This window comes from Crinia signifera, chromosome 1, assembly GCF_055691185.1.
Source record: "Crinia signifera chromosome 1, ASM5569118v1, whole genome shotgun sequence".
In the NCBI taxonomy this organism is placed as follows: Eukaryota; Metazoa; Chordata; class Amphibia; order Anura; family Myobatrachidae; genus Crinia; species Crinia signifera.
The window spans coordinates 189,559,747-189,581,891 of record NC_139217.1 but is presented as its reverse complement, the minus strand read 5'-3'; the positions used below and the strand labels follow the sequence as shown (position 1 = coordinate 189,581,891).

The following is a 22,145-nucleotide window of genomic DNA, read 5'->3' as shown; positions in this document are numbered from 1 at the left end:
TCCCTCCTATTAGACTGCCAGATCACAGTTGACGCAGCTTTTAAACCGGCAACTATGCAGCAATCAAGTGGATTAATACAAGTTGACCACCGATAATCTGGCACCCTTGGTTTCGGCACTGTGCAAGATATTCCATTTTGTCAGAATATCAGAGCAATGTATTGCATGTGTTTTGAACTAGATATGATGGGATCTAGTACAAAACGCACAGCACACATCGCACCGTATGTGGGCACCTTAAATCATAGTGCAGCTAAAAATAATAAATGTGCATGCAATGTGTTTTGGTCTGTTCAAACTTCCTCAGATAACTGGCAATATTGCTGGTTCGCTGACATATTACAGGGGTGCGGCAGAGCAGCAGAGCTTCATAGGGAGTGGTGGAGAAGGCAGCGCTTAGAGCTGGCGCTGCTTCAAGCCCTGCCTCCTCCATTGGTGTGAATGGGAAACAGGTCACTTGACCCGATTAACCCGTTCACACCACAAAGCAACACGGCAATGAATCCATAAGAACCCTTCTTTTTTACCAGTTCGTATTTCTGTGTTGCTACTGGTTTGCTGGACATGGTAACCCCTTTCACATTGCACCAATTACCGGGTCGAAACAGCAAGAAACCGTCATGAACCCGGTAATTAGGTGCGATGTGAAAGGGATATTATTATGTTACTTTCTGATTTCTTTTAAGGCACAATAATGATTCAGCATAAACTCGTTTATCTATATTCCAATGTAATGTATATATTTTAACAAGAACCAGGTTGTACATTATCTATGTAGGGTTTCATGATTATATAATAAACAAGTAAAAACATCAGACTGTTCTTCCTATGCTGCATGACAATAGGCTATACACTGTATTGTGATGGTGCTCTTTTAGAGAAAGGCTGTGTTTGACATCATGCAATTTGTATTTGTCAGTTTTCCTTTAAAGAATAGATTTTATTCTTGTCCTGACAAATTTAACTATTTTGCCCACCATACCACATAGGCAATAAAAGATGTTAAGAGCCATAAAATTATTCTGCAAGGAGTCTGCTGCCACCTAGTGGGATCATTAATAAGGTACTGTTATGTTTCATAAATGTATAAACTTTGAAGATTTTTCATTTTAAGTTATTTATTTTGATGTTGAGATAAATTATATATGTATGTAGTCTGATGATAAAGACCATAGTGGGATTAAGGAATTGTGCTGCACTGGAAAGCCGCATGTTAATTTTAAGCATTCTTGCCTACTTTTGAAAACTAGTTTCAGAGAGATTATAGTTGGTAGTAGAACTTTGCACAGGGCCCCATTTAAGGGGCGTGTCATGCTCCACCCAAAGTGTTTGACTAGTTCCATATATGGAGAGATTGCGATAAGAGATTGTTAATGTGGCACCTAGAAGCGTGGGTGTGTACTGCTACATCTGAGAGGAATCTTTTAAAATGACGTATATCCAAATGTCCAAATGTAGATGAGTCCCAAAGCAGTTAGTAAGAGCTACTATACTTGCTAAAGAAAAGTCACTGATATGTGTGAGGTATTGTTCATCTATTGTGTTTACACATGGTTCCATATAAACGGGCACAAGAAATGCATGTAGCCATAGGGATCAATGGGGCAGATATATCATAGCAGCGCTTATCGCGCCGCTATGATACTTCCTGCTTCGCCTCAATAGCGAGGCGAAGCAGGAAGGGACATCGACAAGATGTATTAACATCTTGTCTGCCGAAGCGGGGGAGCGTTAACTCCCCCCTCCGGCGATGTCCCTTTCTGGAGATAGCGCATCAGTTAATACTGATGCGCTATCTCCTGTCTCCCGGCCGGCCGCACTGGGCATGCGCGGGATCTCGCAAAAAATGCGAGATCTCCAGCGCAGCCCAAGCCAGACGCAGGGCTAGCGTTGTCCCCATAGTGGGGGATAGGACAACGCTAGCCCTGAGCTGGCGAAGCGGCCGGGGCGAATTAACGCCTTGAAGGCTGTTAATACATCGCCCCGGCCGTTAATCCCTGGGGGGGATTGCAGGGACAGCCCCGCCGAGCGTAACTCGGCGGGCTGTCACTAGCGCACGTTAGGTGCGCTAGTAATACATTAGGGACAGACGTAATCCCCCCCAGTTAACCAGCGTTAAGTGCATTTTTGCACTTAACGCTGGTTAATACATCTGCCCCATTGTATTTTATCACCAGTGCTGGAAATGCTGCTGATGATTCAGTGTAAATGTATCTATCTCAAATTCCTTTTTTCCCAAAAATGTAACAGTGTAATGTGGGCTAGGTGAAATGAGGGAGATTGCTAGACTAATCAGGGAGATTGCTGCTATTTCAGGGATCCTCCTATGATTTTAAGGTGAATGAGTACACTGACATTAAAGGTACCATAGGAAATGGGTAACATATTTGTGTATTGGTTGATGTTTGTCTGTGAACACCCCTGGCCTGTATATTGTGCATACGTTTTCCTGTCAGCAGCTCCTGGCATAGCATGATATTTTTGGATGATTTAAAAAATGCACATAAATAGCAGCGTAACAGAACTGCCCATGGGCCTGATTTAGGCCTAATCCCACGGCAGAGAATTAGCAGTGCCGTGAAATCACCATGCAAATAGCCACTACTCGGCCAGAGTGTAATCCGACCCTTCACAAGCCTGCAAATGGGTAGCGAAGACGTCGCAGCCCAGCGAAGATCTGCATAGCTATTCGCAGCTCACTCTCCATCAAATGATTTCACCACTGTGTGCAGGCTGTGCGTAGCCCTGGACTTACTCAGCAGCTGTGATGGAATCAGCCTGATCGAGACCAGAACTGACATCACACACCCTCCCCTAAAACGCTTGGGCACGCTTCCATTTTCCCTTGGCACGTCACTGCCATAAAACAGCCAGTTACCACCCCAAAAGCCAGCTTCTTGTTAATCACTTTGCGAACGGCCAGCAAAATAATTGCTTGCTGTGTGAGTTCGCACAGCAGCAATACGGTCTGAATGAGGCCCCATATCTCCAGTCCACTCATAATACATTTTCTTTCTTTAAGTTAGGTGAAATCTATGCACCTGTTAGCACAGAGAATACACAGCGAATGAAGACATACAGGTAGCTCATTTAAATATGATAGCTGTTTCAGTACTGCAGACTAGCAGTAGGTCACAGACACAGCTCTTGCAATGTACCTTAATACTCAGAGCCTATTATACTGCATATTTAAATCAACAACTGGCCTTATTTACATAATTTATGTGCATACTGGACATAGATAGACACAAAGAGGCACAATTACATCAAATATGAACATTGGGTTAAAGGGTGACATTAAATAGGATGCACTAGTTGAATTTGTGGGATATCTAGGCAACAAAATGGCTTTTTCGCACATTTTAGCGAAACCGCTTAGTTAATAGGGTGCGCTAAGTCACGTAAATCGCACATTTTGTGCGATAAATCGCACTTTTGCACTTGCCGGTTTCAATTCGCATTTTTTTTCGCATCCAGATGTTTTCGCATTGAAAAGTATACAAATCGCTTATTTAATGGAATGCACTAATGTAATTCTCATTTCAAAAATGGGTACTCTTTACTTAAAAGGGCGCCCACGATTTTGATCGTGGGCATCGTTAGTAAAAAATCTCGGGCATTGAATGCACTAAAAAATCGGGTGCGATCAACCGACGAGATGCCCGAGATTTCCCATAGGGAACAATGTTAAATGTCTCAATTGACCCAATTTTCCTGTTCAATGCCTCAATTGACCCGATTTTTCCATAGGAAACAATGTTAAATGGGCCACAGAGGCCAAATAGGCACCCTGAAGTGTATAATGGCCACCCGAATTGTTAACGCCACCCCACGATCAACGTGAACCCGATGCGTGGCGAGCGCAGCGAGCCCGCGAGGGGCGGCGGTACGCGTCCTACGACCTTTTCATACCCCCACTATCCACGTCGGCGTGGAGTTGAGAATAGAAAGTGTGGCGAGCGCAGTGAGCCACTGAGCCCGAAGCGTGGCGAGCGCAGCGAGCCCCGCGTGGGTACGCGGACAGCTGTGAAGCCCGCGAGGGGACGCGGATACCTGTGAAGGTATCCGCGTCCCCTCGCGGGGCTCGCTGCGCTCGCCACGCTTCGGGCTCGGTGGCTCGCTGCGCTCGCCACACTTTCTATTCTCAACTCCACGCCGACGTGGATAGTGGGGGTATGAAAAGGTCGTAGGACGCGTACCGCCTCCGCTCGCCACGCTTCGGGTTGACGTTGATCGTGGGGTGGCGTTAACAATTCGGGTGGCCATTATTCACTTCAGGGTGCCTATTTGGCCTCTGTGGCCCATTTAACATTGTTTCCTATGAAAAAATTGGGTCAATTGAGGCATTGAACAGGAAAATTGGGTCAATTGAGACATTTAACATTGTTCCCTATGGGAAATCTCGGGCATCTCGTCTGTCGCATCGCACCTGATTTTTTAGTGCATTCAATGCCCGAGATGGCCGAGATGGGCGCCCTTCTAAGTAAAGAGTACCCAAAAATGTCTAAAAATCGCCGATGATGCAGACCAGGTTCTGATGGGCGAATTGACCCAAAAGCAACTTTGTACAAATGCAGAAATGGTTAATTTTCAAACAGGTGTCCACAGTTTTATTCATAAACTGACCCTACATATACCCAAACATCATTAAAGACACCTGAGAGGGTTTGAGAGATGGAGATTGTGCAGAGTGGTGTGGAGCTGGCTGTTTGTGACTTTGGTCGTTTGGAGGAGCTGTGCAGGAGGAGGGAGGCTGCTGTGCGCCAGATCCAGGTACCCCGAGTACTGCGTGCTTCACGTAGTTATCGTGCTAGGCTGTACCTGGACTCCCTCTCTGATCAACAGGTTGTGGGGATGTTTCAGCTGAACCGCACTAATCTTTTGAATTTATATGAGCAGGTGAGAGATGATTTGGACCCTTATGGGGGTGCCAACTATGCAGTGTGTGGGCTGCAGAAATTAATGTGTGCCCTCTACTTCTTGGCCACAGGCTCCACCTCACAAATATTTATTGTTTTGTTCAATTACTGGTCCATACATTTTCAAAAAAACAATATGCTTTACATAACTGTAGTATAAAAAAATACACATTTGCAACTTTTAACCTGTGTGCGCGCACATCCTCCTTTGCCCCTGACCCCCAGGCCACCCCTGGTTGCACACTCCTACGTGGGGGTGAATTGGGTGAGCCACTCAGTGGTGTACTTGATACACTGATAATTGTGGATGTAGCTGCACCTAATACATTTAACACTTGATTATTTAATTGTGTCTGCAGGGCAACCAATGCAGTAGTTTGTGCTAATATAGCTTGTGTTTGACCAGGTACACTCTCATTTAGGGTGGCTAAATTATTTTTTTGGGACCCGTAGGGCCTTTCTGATTTCGGCCAGCCGTGTTTCCAGGGTGGTAGCCATTCTTACTTGTATGCCCACACTTACACGGACACTGGTGGCCATTTTTTTAAGTTGCTGAAATATATTTCTTAGGTAGCCTTGCATATTGCCCATTTGATGGCTTTGCATTTCCATGAATTCTATTTGTTTGTGCTGTAGATGGTGTGTGGGGTGTTGGGTGGGTGTGGTTTGCTGGTTTGTCACCACAGTTGACGGCCTTTGAGTCACAGTTGTCACTGTGTTTTCTTTCTCAGGTGAGAAGGGTTCGACTGGTTGAAGAAATATTTCCATATCTTCTTCCATCATTTCTGTTGTTTCTGTTGGTTGCACCACTAGTTGTGATGATCCTGTTGAAAATGAGAAATGGTTAAGTATTCCACCATAATTTTGCAGTATGTGTCATATTGCATTTAAGGTGTCTTGTGGGTTATGCCACATAATAATGGGTACTGTTCAGTAACACATGTACCCCTGCAAAAAAATTTATGCTATGATATTTAATTTGTCTGATGGGTGTCACATTAAATTAATAGCCATTGGTATGTAGCGGGTCTCAATGAGTCCATGGCATGGCCAGCATATCTTGCAGCACTGTAATGTGCTATTTTGTTTGCCATTACCCAATATGACATTGGTTTAATGAGCATGTATTAATATTTAAACATGCTTCATAAAGCATGTTCCTGTGTACGGCGCTGCTAAACACTTGTGGCGCCTTATAAATAAAATTATAATAATAATAATAATAATAATAATAAAGTTCTTTAAATAATGTAGTTGACATTGAATCTATATTTGGTTTACAGTAGGGTGCAGGAGTAGATTGTAGTGTAGCCTATTGTGCATGGTACATGGGTGTGTGTACTGTATGTGTAATGGTTTTGCATTCATTTTGCTTACCTGCAACCTTTGCATCCAGATATATGCGTCGGCAATTTGGTAGGCATTTGACCAATACCAGCAGGTGTGGAACTACATGACCCAGCATCACTAACAATTGCAATCTATGACCATTACATTTACATTAGTTAACCTTGCTGGGATATGTAGATCCACAGCAGCACTATTGTTCTGCAAACATTACAACAGAACATTACAGTTATAAAGCATTGCAATGGTTGATGTACATGGCTTGGAGTAGCCTTTTGATGTCATTAAAGTACTTCTTGACATTTCTTACGATTCTTTTGTTGCTGCTAACAGCATTGACTGCGCCAGTGATAGATTCCCACATGGCCCTCTTCCGCTGCGCAGTGGTCCTGTTGTTGTGCTTCCCCAGCAGCCTGTCAAATATGGGCACTATGGCACGGACAAGGGCTGCATTTTCTTCGTAAGAGAAACGCACCTTATGGCCACTTTGGGTGCGGGCACTTTCTGGCTCCTCCTCAACCTCCTCTGTGGCCATATCCCCCTCCTCCTCCAGAGCAGCATCACCCTCCTCCTCCTCCTCACCTCCATCTTCCTTCACCTCAGGCCAGTCAACGTCAGACATGTGTCCCTCCTGCAGCTCCTCCTCGGACTGTGTGCTGAACAGGTCCTGTGTGAGTGGATGAGATGGGGTGGCAAGAGGGTCCTCCACCTCCTCCTGCTGTGCCTGCTCCACTGGGGTCCACCCTGGCCCAGGCCTTGATGTGGCTATGCTGGCTGCCAAAGTGCTGCATCTCCCTCTCACACTGCTGGCTCTTAGTGTGCCTCTGCAGCCTCTCCCCCTGGCTCTTCTGGCGCTGCTGCTGCTGCCTGTGTCTGGCCCACTGCTGCCTCTGCCACCTGCGCTCAATGACACTCTCCTCTCCATTCTCCTCACCTTACTACCTTTCAAAGGTCAAAATGGCGCCTGTGCCCCTTTATATAGGGGGTGTGATGCATATTGTAGGGGACTTAGGTGGGCCAATAGGTTAGGGGGTAATTTGGCATGCGTAATGTTGTAATTCGCATTCCGGTTGGTCAGAAAATCGCACATGACCAGCGCCAGAAATCGCACATTACTGTGTCAGAAAATCGCGCCACATCGCACCACATCGCATCTCTTCGCACTTCACCGCACTTTTTAGGCACATTAGCACATCCCATTGAATAATCGGTTTTGAAGAAAAAAATGTGATTTGAAAAAGTGCGATATGGTGCGATTTTTAAATGTTACTAAAACTCGCATCCTATTAAATGTCACCCAAAGTGTCCAATATTTATAGTATATGTTAAAACTAGAAAAATTGATCCGATTTATATCAAATGGACTAGGTTGAGGCTGGTTCCAAAAGGTTCTTTGTTACTGTCTGTATTTGCCCTGCTTAACAACACTCCCATCTATACACACACACACACAAACACACATTAGTGCCTGCCTGCAGCTTTGCTTACGTTGATGTCTGTTACTGCGTAGCAGAAATAATTTTACATAGTGCCATATAATATTGAGAGTTTAGATGGTACCACATTGATCAAAAAAAATATTGTAAATAAAATTTTCAGTTTATCCTTCAGGGATTAACACACACTGGCGTAATTTGCGCAAGGCAGCCCCCGCCACTGCTTGGGGGAGCGGGGGCTGCGTGGGCGCCGGGCCGCAGGCTCCTGCCCGGCGCTCTGAGCTGCCTGCTGTGCGAAGTGCGGTGCAGCACTGCTGTCGCGCCGACACAGCACGGGCGCCGCCATGACAGTCTGACAGAATCACAGTCAGACTGTCACGTGACGCGGCTGTCCAATGGGGAGGGTAGGCGGGCGGGCTGCGTTGAAATGAGAGGGCGGGGGGCGTGGCCTGGCACGGAGAGTGACAGGCAATGACTGCTGGGTACCCCCTGCCTCAGCTTTTCTATGCGTGTGACGTGATGACGTCACACGCTGGAGAGGCCACGCTGGAGAGGAGCCGGGAAGCTGAGCAGAGGCAGTGAGGCACGCAGCACGCTTCCAAGTCTCACTCTCAGCTTATAACAAGCGGATTTGTGCTTGTTATCTTCGTGCTCCTGTAACCTGCTGCTGCTGCCGCCCTGATTCTGGCCCCAAACACTCACCACACTGCTAGCTCCCTGCACCTCCAAGGAATGGGCAAGCCAGGTGAGTGTTGTATAGTGGGGGAGTGAGGGGGCTGTGTTTTATCTACTGTAATGTTGTACTTTCATTACTGTGGTGCTGTGTGTGTACTGGGGGAGTGGGGTCTGTAATATGATGTGATTCTGTACTTTAGTGTGTGTGGGGGCTGTTTATCATGTGGAATGGGCTGTGTATAATGTAATATGGGGGGGGGGCTGTGTATAATGTAATATGGGGTGGGCTGTGTATAATGTAATATAGGGTGGGCTGTGTATAATGCAATATGGGGTGGGCTGTGTATAATGCAATACGGGGTGGGCTGTGTATAATGTAATACGGGGTGGCCTGTGTATTATGTAATACGGGGTGGCCTGTGTATTATGTAATACGGGGTGGCCTGTGTATTATGTAATACGGGGTGGGCTGTGTATTATGTAATACGGGGTGGGCTGTGTATAATGTAATACGGGGTGGGCTGTGTATAATGTAATACGGGGTGGGCTGTGTATAATGTAATACGGGGTGGGCTGTGTATAATGTAATACGGGGTGGGCTGTGTATAATGTAATACGGGGTGGGCTGTGTATAATGTAATACGGGGTGGCCTGTGTATTATGTAATACGGGGTGGGCTGTGTATAATGTAATACGGGGTGGGCTGTGTATAATGTAATACGGGGTGGGCTGTGTATAATGTAATACGGGGTGGGCTGTATATTATGTAATACGGGGTGGGCTGTGTATTATGTAATACGGGGTGGCCTGTGTATTATGTAATACGGGGTGGCCTGTGTATAATGTAATACGGGGTGGGCTGTGTATAATGTAATATGGGGGTGGGCTGTGTATAATGTAATATGGGGGTGGGCTGTGTATAATGTAATATGGGGGTGGGCTGTGTATAATGTAATATGGGGGTGGGCTGTGTATAATGTAATATGGGGGTGGGCTGTGTATAATGTAATATGGGGGTGGGCTGTGTATAATGTAATATGGGGGTGGGCTGTGTATAATGTAATATGGGGGTGGGCTGTGTATAATGTAATATAGGGGGGCTGTGGGGCGGGAAGCTTCTGGCCCGGCCCCACAGGAAGCTTCCGGCCCGGCCAGTCTTTTTCAAGGGACATGGGTAGCCACAGTGAGGTAATCTGTATGGGGCATTATGGGGGGGGGGGGCGCCTAAAAATATTTTGGCTTGGGGGAGCATGATTTATAGTTACGCCACTGTTAACACATTAAAAAACAAAAAAGCTTCGGGCTACAAACTCCATGTGAGCAACACATGTAAAGCTTCCTATGGGAGAAGCAGCGTGTCCTGGGACACCTGCAGTCCTGAGCATTTGCCATTGAAGACTTACCTGTTGATCGTCATATTAAAGCCGAGGCTTACAGGGAAATGCAGGAGAAAATATTGTTAACCATATCGTTATCATGCATATCAATAATCGTCTAATGTGTACGCACCTTTAGAGTGCTGAGGTCATGGGTTTGATTCCCACCATGGCCCTAACTGTGCGAAGTTTGAATATTCTCCCCGTACTTGCGTGGGTTTCCTCCAGGTACTTTGGTTTCCTCCCACAATCCAAAAATATACTGGTAGGCTAATTGGCTCCCAAAAAAATTGACCCTAGAATGTCTGTGTGCGTGTGTACATGTGGTAGGGAATATAGATTGTAAGCTCCTCTGTGGTAGGGAATGTTCAAATATTCTCTGTAAAGCGCTGTGGAATATGTATGCGCTATATAAGAAACTGTTAATAAAATAAATTTATTACGATGTCCTTTTTCCACGAGAATAAAATCCATAACAGGAAATTATGCATATGTTTATATAACATTCAGATTAATGTCAAGAAATGAGTGCTTTGTTCTGTGTGTTCTGTTAGACATCACAGAAAGCCACCGAGAGGATTAAGACAAAATATGTATTTTAGATAAGCTGCAGATTGATCTTTTTCTTTTCTGAGAACTATTTCTTTCCCTCAGCTAATACATTGCCTGTTGTAGTCATTTGGGTCATTTCTAATAATATGGGCTAGGAATTCATGAGTTTCCTCCTCACAGTAAATGATTTTATTTAAGTACTATGAACAGCCAAATTGACTTTACCTTCTTCTCTTCCTGTAATAAGATTACTTCGTGATACCGTGGAATGAATGGCTCATATTTCTTCTTGTCTTCCTTCTTGGAGTTGACATTCTCATAATGCAGTGCACTTTCCCTTTAGAAAGTTCAAAGAAAGATTTATGAGTCTGCAGTTCAGATTGCACAGACATCTAAACAACTAGAGATACAGCCTTCCCTCCCCTATGTTTACATTTTGTAAGAAGGGCCAAATCTCTCACTAATGGAGGCTTCTGCACTTACAGTGAAAGATACAGTCACTTAGATCTACTGGAAATGCTACTGGCACATAATGTATTTGAATGAGAGAGTGACACAGTTATTTAATGGAGCAATTTACTTTCAATGCACTTCTGATGTATATCTGAAATGGGTGCATATTATATTGCAATTATACAAGTAAACCACTCCAAGCTTGCTGTTTTTAAGCCACGCACACACACACACACACACACACACACACACACACACACTGGGCAATAAAATGAGCGATATTGCTCATTTTAGCTCTTCTGAGCGATATTGATCAGTTTATCGCCCAGTGTGTATGCACACACAGATGGCCAATGTGCGCTTCTGCAGGTTAATAACCCGCTTTGTTGTTTGCTTTTGTACAGACAAGGGAGCTCATTATTAATGAGGGCCAAACAGATTGCAGACTTGGCATTCTGTGGCAAAGAGACCTATCAGCTGTGGCTGTAATTGAATGGCTTTTGGGCATGGTCCCTAGGTGATGGGGCTACCAGTTCTTTAAGAATTGATAGTGATTTATCTTCCATAGACAAACACAATATAAAGTTTTTGTTGTCAGTTAAAAAAAAACTCAAAATCTGCTATCACACCTGCCTTAGAGACTTTTTCCGCAACATCTAGCTACATTTTCAAAAAAAAATAATGGTATTTAGAAGTCCAGGTAAACATTTCTGCAACCAACACAGCAAGCCAAAAATAACCTTCATTTTGTTTTCTCCATTCAGTGGCAAAACGCCCAGCCAGAGAAGGTTGTTTGGTCAAAGTTTCCTCTTTCTAAATGAAGGTTGTTTTCTTCTTTTTTTTTTAAATTGATTGATCCCAATGCTGGTGGATGTGGTGCCACCCTCTTGATGTGATGATGGTGCCACATGTTCAGAGAAAGGTATGGCACATAGGACAGCACCGTATGGCTATAGCACTGTTCTTTAACCCTATTTAATTTTCTCCTTTCCAATGAATTCGCCAGGTGGGCCTATTGAGCTCCAGTCTGGTATTGCCCCAGACGCATATGTTTTTCACATGAACCTGTCTCTACATGCAAGCCACATGTTTCTCCACTGGCACACTTCAGTGTGGGTAGCCATAGACCACTTTTTCTTGGTGCCATGGCTATACTCTGCACCTTTGCTTGTCATTAACTATATAATGAGGGAACTTCATTATACTTAGATACACAAACTAGTCAAAGCATGTGAATAAGTAAGGTTGATTGTCACCCTTACTTTTTCCAGTATATGGGGCATGATGTTGTATATTGCACATAATTATATTTTATAATAGTTTCAATTAATATTATGATGTGTTTTGTGTTAATGTTTCCACTTGTTACCACATGACCATCAGTGGGTTATTCATTAATGGCCAAACAAAGCTCGGTATTTGGGCTTTGCGAGTGTCGGGACGGAGCTAAGCTCTGTGTCCTTACATGAATGAAAAAATATTCCATAATTCCATAAATATTCCATCTGGTTCTCCCCATCAATGCTAAAATCAGTGGCATAGCTACCATGCGGCAGACCCCGTGGTTGCTTGGGGGAGCAAGCACCAGCGGGGTCTGTGGCAAGCGCCGCCAGTGCCCATCAGGCGACAGAAGCAGGGAGAGTGGCTCCAGCGGTGCACAAGCACCAGGAGCGGTTACTGTCACAGGGAGCACTGTGCACCGCAGACAGTCTTCTGGTGCCCACCAAGATACACCTACAACAATCTGCCCATTGTGTCAGTCTTGTCTGCAGCGGCGGCGGTGCCGGGCAGTTCTACACTTCCTACTGCAGGTAGCCCCTGTCCCTCATATGATGTGACATGTTTTTGGGTGGAGCTGGCACAAGGCACTGGTAAGCTTTGCTCTGAGGTTGCATGACTAATGTTTGCACCACTTTCAGTCACAGGTCATTAGTCTATAACATCTCTTGAACGGGGTTATAAATATCTATAATGTGCTCAGTGCTGTTTTATTTATTAAGTTCATTTTAAAATCCTACAACATTTCTAGACCAGTTATTTCTTGTGTGTTCAAATGTTACTATTTTTTTACTTTATTAGTAATTATTCTTCAAACATTTTGACATCTTTCCACCAGCTTCCCTTAATGTGTTCAGAACGCTTTAAAAATCACTCACTGATGGATAATATAATAATAGGTGAGTGGGGAGCCTACTACAAATTGGGGGGGGGGCGGCAGCAGACGGTATTTTGGCTGGGGGGGGTGCAACATTTGTAGTTAGGCCACTGGCTGAAATTACTCAACATTGGTTATAAACCATCAATGATTTCAATAATATCGATGGTCGATGGCCATCCCTAAGTAGAAGCAATGCCATTTATGTACTGTCTTGTAGGATTTGTTTTCTGTTGATAAGCTTATTACACATAACAAAGAAATGTTATGTAGTAACACATGATGCGGATGATAAACTGTACAATTTGTGTACATTATTTGTTTTAGATGAAATGAGATAGAGTAGAAGTTTAGCATTACGCTATTGTAGATTATGACCATTGCTCTGTAGCTGAATCCTTGCTAACCTCATCTTCACTGATTTTCTGGCTTCAACAGCAGGACATGATCCCAGGGCACAGTTTGGCTTCAATTTCTGGCTTTAGTCCCTTACTACAGTTATTTTTATGAAGGCTATATTATCCATTATGCATTATATGAAAACTGTTTTTGACAGATCCTATTTCTGCACTATAGCGGTTAAATGCTAGAATGTAATTCACAATGCAATAAAATGTGCCAGTGCTACAAGCTGGTGCATAAATAGCAATTTAAATGTCTTTTTAGCAAATCAAACTGCTTTAGATCTGTTATTAAGTAAGCACAACAATAAGTAACATGTTAAAAGAGAGTTACTAGCAAGCAAAAATATATATATATACATAGAGGAAACTGTCATACTTACTGGTCTATGTCATATTCTCCTGGGCCAGGTACGTCCCAGTTCTGTAATTCACTGCGCTTAGCTGAGTACTTTCCAAAGTGCACACCTTTGTATTTTATTGTTGCATATGTCTCTTTCTTAAAGATAAATAGAAAAAACATGATTTTTAAGCTTTACTACAGACTTTCTTTATTTTATGTGCCATAGAACTTCTATGCAAAGTACACTACTCAGTAAACATGCATTATACACCCACAGATGTGGTCACGCTCATCTATTCTACCTATGAGGTTGGATCGATATTCACGGTGCGCTGCAGTGTGTATCAGCTTGGCAGAGCATGTGGCTAGTGTGGCGTATGGCATTGCCAGTGAGTGTAAACGCTTATGTGCATCCACCAGATGTCACTTTTGAAAATCACCAATGCGTATGCGTGAGGTCGCCAATGAAATACAGTACAGTAATATAGCGCAATAACTACTTTACTGTATGTTAGATACAGTAATGCGCCTTACAGATGAGTGCTGGGCTACAGGATCACTGAATACAGATCACGCACAGTAACTAAAAATGGAATCCCATCTACTTTCCACATGGATGCAGGCTGCTTTAAATCCAGTTCCGCGCTACTGTACAGTACATTATGTCCCCCAGTTACATGGACATTAAGCTGTCTGTTCGGAAAGTAGCAATAAAGAAAATGTTTTACTTTTTTTTTTGCGGAGAAGACACTCGTAAAGCTATTCACTCATAAGCTCAGCAGCATTAGGTGTGAATGAGCTTGCAGGCCTATGGTACACTCTCCATTTTGGCCTAGCAGTTAAGGCCACAGGTGCCACATGCATGTGGCTTCTGCATATATTCAAATGAACTGGAAGGTTGTTTTATCACTTAAGAACATTTTTATATCATTTAAGAAATAACAACATGAAAAAACTCTGTTATAGGATTAGAGAAATAACTTTTGCTGAGACCTGGAAATTTGTCAGTTAGGGGAGAGTTCAGCTGCCTAGAAGTGCAGTAGCTGCTTATCTGCCACACATGGGCTAAAATTTTCAGAGGTGCGTAGAAGCCCAGGGAAACTGAAATTACCCCACCCCTCCTTTCCCGGCCACCATGTCTTTAAAAAACAAAAGATGTCTCCAGCTATTACAGATTCTTGTGTGAAAATAATTTTAGGATCTCTTCAATATTAAAACTATTTCGTGATTTTTTTTACTCATTTATATTCACCAAGAAAAACTTCAATACTGGCTCTCATAAGCGACACTTGGAAAACATCACTTCTTAATCAAGCAACTTCTGCACAATAGGAATCTCTAAATTCACCCATAATAGAAGAGGATGTTAGGAAATTGATTTCATCATTAAGGTCCAAATGGATTTAGCTCCCAGTATTAACAGACACTTTGTAAGTTACTGGTTCAGGCTTGCGCTTAGTTATCTAATTAGATGATGAATTCATTGTCTTTCCTTATAGAAGATTTGCTTTACTCTAATGGTGATTCCAAAAAAGGAATTAGTTTAATGAGAAATGACGTCCTCGCATTCTAAATATCTCTCTCTCTCTCTTTCTCTCATATATATATATATATATATATATATATATATATATATATATCTAGGAAGAGGCAGAGAGAGGGCGCTTCATGGTGCAGTATTTAAGAGTATTTAATGGATAATAAAAGATCCTGGTACAGGCAAATATGAACTCGTACCATAAGTAAAAACACTGTGGGCTGGGTACCACAAGATATAAAAGTAGCCGGAGGCTAGACTGCTCACGCTTAGGTGCTGGAACAGGGATCCACTGAAAACACCGCTATGCTGGCTTGCAGGGAGGCGTGTAGGGGTCACCAAGATCCAGACATCAGCTGTGAGGAGGGTAGGAGCGTCGTAGGCCACGCCCTGACGCGTTTCGTCGTATAGACTTCGTCAGAGGGCGTGGCTACTACGTACGCTCTATGAGTTTAAATGGGCCAAGAAGTGTCAATCACTTTTAATCTGCTAACGGCAATTGGCTGCCGAATATAAGTGGGCGTGATAGTGGAGGGCCTTAATAAAGCCACTCCTCTAGATAACGAAGATGGCATAGCCATAATCCAATGAGAAGCCCCCTAGCGTCAGATGACGCGGGCGGCATAACTACAATGAGCAGACCTGATTGGGCATCAACGTCGGATGACGCGGCGCGCCTGTATGTAACGTAGCTGGCGTGTCTGTAACACGCAGACATGATAGGGTGAGACGTATTAAGCGTCAAATGACGCGGCATACCTGTGTGTAGCGTCAGGCTACGTGAAGTTAATGCGGCGTCGCGTATACGCTGTCATATGACGCGGCGGGCGCCAGGTCCAACAAGAAATGAGTAAAGCGTCAGATGACGTGGCTGGCGTCAAATGACGCGATGCTCATCGGGGACAACAATAAGGGGCGTGTATACGACGTCAAATGACGCGATTAGTGTCAAATGACGTGACACACGTCCAGGGCAGCAATAAAATGGAACAAGGAGGAGCATATATGTGATGTAAACAAAGCACTTGTGGGATAAACCACCCACATATGCAATAAGCCAGTATATGCTAACAAAATTGGCCACATGAAAAATCATTATAGGGAGTGCATATACTATATAGAACTAGTATGGGCCAGTATTTAAAGAGTGTGACAATATATAGACTACACTAAAAAGGTGGTTTTTAACTCATCGACCCCAGATTTTAATGGTCCGGTGTCGACTCAAAAATGTCGACTACAACTAAAAAGGTTTAATGAGAAATGACGTCCTCGCATTCTAAATATCTCTCTCTCTCTCTTTCTCTCATATATATATATATATATATATATATATATATATATATATATATATATATATATATATATATATATATATATAATGTCCAAAAAGTCAGACACTCTGCTCAAAATTAATAGCTGACTCTGGTGCCCATGCAATGATGCAAATATATCCAAAACGGCAGATGTCACTCAGATATAAACAAACACAGTACAAGCGTCTTATAGCCAACGTTTCAGGGTGTAAACCCTTTCATCAAGACATATTTATATATATATAGATGGAGCAGCTGTCCTGTGCTGGCGCAGGCTGGAAAAAAGCAGCTTCATCTGACAGGAACGAGCGAGCGTCTCACTCGCTCACGCATCCCCATCTGGTGGCTGGAGACGGGTGGTGAATGGTGATAGAATTGCCAGGAGCAGCTCAAATGAGAGCTGCTCCATCTGTATATCTGTATATATATATATATATATATATATATATATATATATATATATATATACTTTGAACGCTAGTCTTCTACCTTGTGATTGCCTCTGTGTTTGTGCATGTATGAGAGAGAAAGAGATGTAGCTTCACTTGCTGCCAACAGATGGCAGTGTTTCGGAGACACACAATCAGACACTAGATTGTGTGAGGCTCGAGGAAAAGAAATTCCGAACTGAATGAAGAAGAGGTGTAGTAAAATTCTGGCACTCATTGCCGTTGGGGCTGATTACAGCAACTACTGTTAATGAATTTAAATCAAAACAGGATGCATTTTTTGCCACTAAGGGAATATATATATATATATATATATATATATATATATACTCCAACAGATGCGCTAGCACTCCAGTCACTTGAAACAAATTTTCTTTATTGTAGCAATCAATGGCAATGTTTCAATACAATGAAGTATTATCGTCAGGCTACTGATACATAATGGCAGCGTGCTTAAATAGCACAAACACCCCGCCCCACTGCCGGCGCACACACCCTGCAGTGAGACGACCTCAGATGACGTCACGATCTCCACGTAACTACACATGAAAATTACAAAGTAATGAAAAACACCTAAAAAAGAATTACGAACTACACAAAACATATAACATGAGACACAGTGACTATATGCATTAAACATATACAAAATTCAATATAAATCTAGACTACAAGCAATTATCAATGAAGTAAAATATTCAAGCCCATACTCTCATTTAACCCCTTAGGGGCAACGGTTCCCAATCTTATTATCCATCTAGACTCACATTGCAGGAGTTGTAAACCCCGATCCCCTCCTCGCAATGAGGGTGCTATGTGGTCTATCATCCTGTACTTAATTGCTGACATATTATGCTTTGCCTCTAAGAAATGGCGAGCTACAGGTTGCTCACTCACCCCTTTTCTCCACGCAATAGTTATGGCAGAACGGTGGGCCGTCATCCTCTCTTTAAACGATCTTTCCGTTTTACCTATGTAGCTCAAGCCACACGGGCATAAAATTTGATATACTACATATTTTGTATTACAAGATAAGGTGTGTCTAATAGGAATGGCTTTACCTGTCTGTGGGTGGGGAAATGTGGATCCTGGTATCATGTACCGGCATGTAGTACAAGGACACCGTACACAACCCAGCTTCTTGCTGTTATCTTGAATGGGGGTATAGGTTTTTACCAAATAATCCCTGAGGTTGGGAGGACGTTTGAAACAAGGCATCAAACGTGTGGCATCCAATTTTAACTCGGGATCTGTTCGAATCATGGGCCACAATTTTTTGGCTGATCCCACAAAATTGTGGGATCAGCCAAAAAATTGTGGCCCATGATTCGAACAGATCCCGAGTTAAAATTGGATGCCACACGTTTGATGCCTTGTTTCAAACGTCCTCCCAACCTCAGGGATTATTTGGTAAAAACCTATACCCCCATTCAAGATAACAGCAAGAAGCTGGGTTGTGTACGGTGTCCTTGTACTACATGCCGGTACATGATACCAGGATCCACATTTCCCCACCCACAGACAGGTAAAGCCATTCCTATTAGACACACCTTATCTTGTAATACAAAATATGTAGTATATCAAATTTTATGCCCGTGTGGCTTGAGCTACATAGGTAAAACGGAAAGATCGTTTAAAGAGAGGATGACGGCCCACCGTTCTGCCATAACTATTGCGTGGAGAAAAGGGGTGAGTGAGCAACCTGTAGCTCGCCATTTCTTAGAGGCAAAGCATAATATGTCAGCAATTAAGTACAGGATGATAGACCACATAGCACCCTCATTGCGAGGAGGGGATCGGGGTTTACAACTCCTGCAATGTGAGTCTAGATGGATAATAAGATTGGGAACCGTTGCCCCTAAGGGGTTAAATGAGAGTATGGGCTTGAATATTTTACTTCATTGATAATTGCTTGTAGTCTAGATTTATATTGAATTTTGTATATGTTTAATGCATATAGTCACTGTGTCTCATGTTATATGTTTTGTGTAGTTCGTAATTCTTTTTTAGGTGTTTTTCATTACTTTGTAATTTTCATGTGTAGTTACGTGGAGATCGTGACGTCATCTGAGGTCGTCTCACTGCAGGGTGTGTGCGCCGGCAGTGGGGCGGGGTGTTTGTGCTATTTAAGCACGCTGCCATTATGTATCAGTAGCCTGACGATAATACTTCATTGTATTGAAACGTTGCCATTGATTGCTACAATAAAGAAAATTTGTTTCAAGTGACTGGAGTGCTAGCGCATCTGTTGGAGTATACAAGCAAGCGTTGCTGTGCAGGCACCCGTCCGAAAGTTTGTTTCAGTGGCTGTGCCAGATCATCTGGAAGTATATATATATATATATATATATATATATATATATATATAATGATAGGCGTAATGAATAGCGGCACTCGGAGGTCTTTTTTAAAAGTGTATTAGAGAAATAAACAAACTGATGTTTCAGAGCTTGCGCTCCTTTATCAAAGTGTATAGGTGAGACATATACACTTTGATAAAGGAGCGCGAGCTCCGAAACGTCAGTTTGTTTATTTCTCTAATTATGCCTATCATCCATTCCCAATTGAGGGCATCGGGGCAGCTGTCGTTTACTGGAGAGTGCCAGGCCGCAACCCGCAATATCTATATACATATATATAGATATAAACAAAGGATGAATCCGGCACAGCAGGGCTTAAAAGTAGCCAAAGAGTTGTTGATGTGCCCCGGTGCCAACAATAGGGACCTTTCAGCCCCTAGTAGATACTATTGGGAAGAAAGGGCACTCAGGGTCTTTTGCAGGGTGAGAAACAGGGACTGTTTATTCAGTCATAAGAACGTCCGTTCTTATGACTGAATAAACAGTCCCTGTTTCTCACCCTGCAAAAGACCCTGAGTGCCCTTTCTTCCCAATAGTATATATAGATATATATATGGGGCGTAGAGAGGATACGCACACTCCAGGTAGGGATACCAGTCTGGGTGCAGGGACAATCAATCAATATTGTGTATCAGTCCTTAGTCAGACAGATCCAATCCAAGGACAGACAGGTCCAGCACACCAAAGCATATAACATGCAGATAAAAACGATTTATTGAAGCAAGGTATAAGAATTCATTATACTCAGCACATCCGTGGCAGTAGCATGAAACAGCTAATCACTTCAATTCCACAGGCTTAGCCCTGACGGGCCGTTTCGGTGTCAAATCACCTTCCTCATAGGGCATAGATATATATATGTATATGATATATATGATATTGTACTTAACGAATTGGACTCAATCGGCCTCATTGTTCTGAATGACCAAAGAGTCCCTGCAAAGCTGCGTGAGATATAAAGATATGGCATGGATACTTATTTCCATAATATTTTATAGACCATTTCTAATATCCACTGTATTAGTGACATACTTTGCTTGTTAAATATGTAAAGGCTAGAGATTCATGAGCCAAATCATTGCTCATCTAATTTACATATTAATTGATGCTGTTATACAAGACAGGCATCGGTACTAAGTATGCTATATCCTATAATATCTGTTGTAAGAATGGTTCAGGAAAACTGCAGTGATGAAATTCACATAATAAATAAATAAATTACAATTTATTTACGTATATATATATATATGTGTGTGTGTGTGTGTGTGTGTGTGTGCCAGAGTACGTGTGTACTAAATAAAAACATCTAGATGATTGAAGCCAATGACAAAACAAGACATATTTCCAGTTACCGATGTTATAATCATTTGGTTTAAAATAAATGAAACTGCTTAGTCTTTTCTTATACATTATCAGTTGCCCCAATTACAAGATCTTACCTACTTATAGCTTATATTGATCGGTGCATAGTGTCCATGCACATTTATTGTAATTATACGAACAGAAGTTCAAACATATTTCCCCTTCATAAGTGCTTTGAAGGGAGCCTATTCCTTTGTAAGTGAAGACATTAAATAAAATCTATGTCATCATAGTATGGTTGAAGTCACTGCATTAAAATAATATACATTGACTACTACTTAACTGAGAAGCCAAAGAAATAAGTATTACTCAGGTAAAAGAAAATCACATTTGTAATTGAATTAAATAGCCTTTTAAAAATACTGACATGGACAGAAGAAAATTGATGCTCTATTAATAACTCTAAATCACTGCATACTTTGTGCCAAGAAGTGTTGACAATATCCACTTCAAGGTCACTGTCAGCTTGGTTAGTCATTACCAAATAAAATATGGCTTAATTGAAGCAAACTCAGCAAGGATCTACATTATTTTAAGTGAACATTGTAATATAACTCTAAGAAGAATTACTAATCGCCACTCCCGGTGACAACAAAATGGATGAAGAGGTGCTTTGTAACTTTTTGCTCTGACTTTTTACAATTAAATATGGAAATAGATTCAGCAAAGAATTAAAAGTCTTGGAGTGCATTCATTTAGGCACTAATGGACTGCTTTCTAATATGGCTACACACAGGTAGTTCACAGTGTGCTTCCAACGCTACCTCATATGTCAGTGTCGAAACTAGCAGCAGAAAGCAATTTCACATCTTGCTTAGAAAATTACACTGTTTAATCTTACATGAAGAGAGTCTATTATCAAAATCCTGTGGAATTATCTTTAGTTCACAAAAGTATGTAAATGCATTGGATATATACAGTGTGTATATATATATATATATATATATATATATATATATATATATATACTTGTAGGCAAATGGCACTCACAATCCACTTATTGACACATGCTGGGGTATCAATCCCAGGCTCCAGGTCCATGCAACACAGTCCAGGGCTACCAATATAGTTTGTAGAAAAAAGGAGAACTCACCAGACTTTTCTTTGAAAAAATAACATAACTTACGTCATCATGTCATCAGTCAGTATGTCGACGTTTCGGGCAACGCAGTGCCCTTCCTCAAGACAAGACACCAGAGGCACAGGAGGCAACAGACTATATATATATATATATATATATATATATATATATATATATAGCCGTTCAAAATCATTTCTACTAAAACTAATACCAGGATTACGATTCCAATGTTGAATCCTATCTGTGTTTTTATGATGTAACCTATTATCTTAGGACCAGTAATGTCTTATTTACCTCTGATGAAGTCATAAAGATGAAACACATAGGGTTACAGAAGATCAATCTGCACTCTGTTTGACTGGCAAGAACTGACATGTGTATGATTG

General features: G+C 42.3%; 1 protein-coding gene across 1 annotated transcript in view; it reads right to left on the bottom strand.

The window, feature by feature from the left end:
• Positions 1-22,145, bottom strand: part of STPG2 (sperm tail PG-rich repeat containing 2) — a 575,709-nt gene that overhangs the window by 467,334 nt on the left and 86,230 nt on the right. The window contains exons 6-7 of the mRNA XM_083179066.1: positions 13,698-13,813; positions 10,531-10,642 (exon numbers count right to left, since the gene is read on the bottom strand). Coding sequence (XP_083035192.1) covers positions 10,531-10,642; positions 13,698-13,813 — 228 coding nt within the window. The remainder of the gene's footprint in view (positions 1-10,530; positions 10,643-13,697; positions 13,814-22,145) is intronic.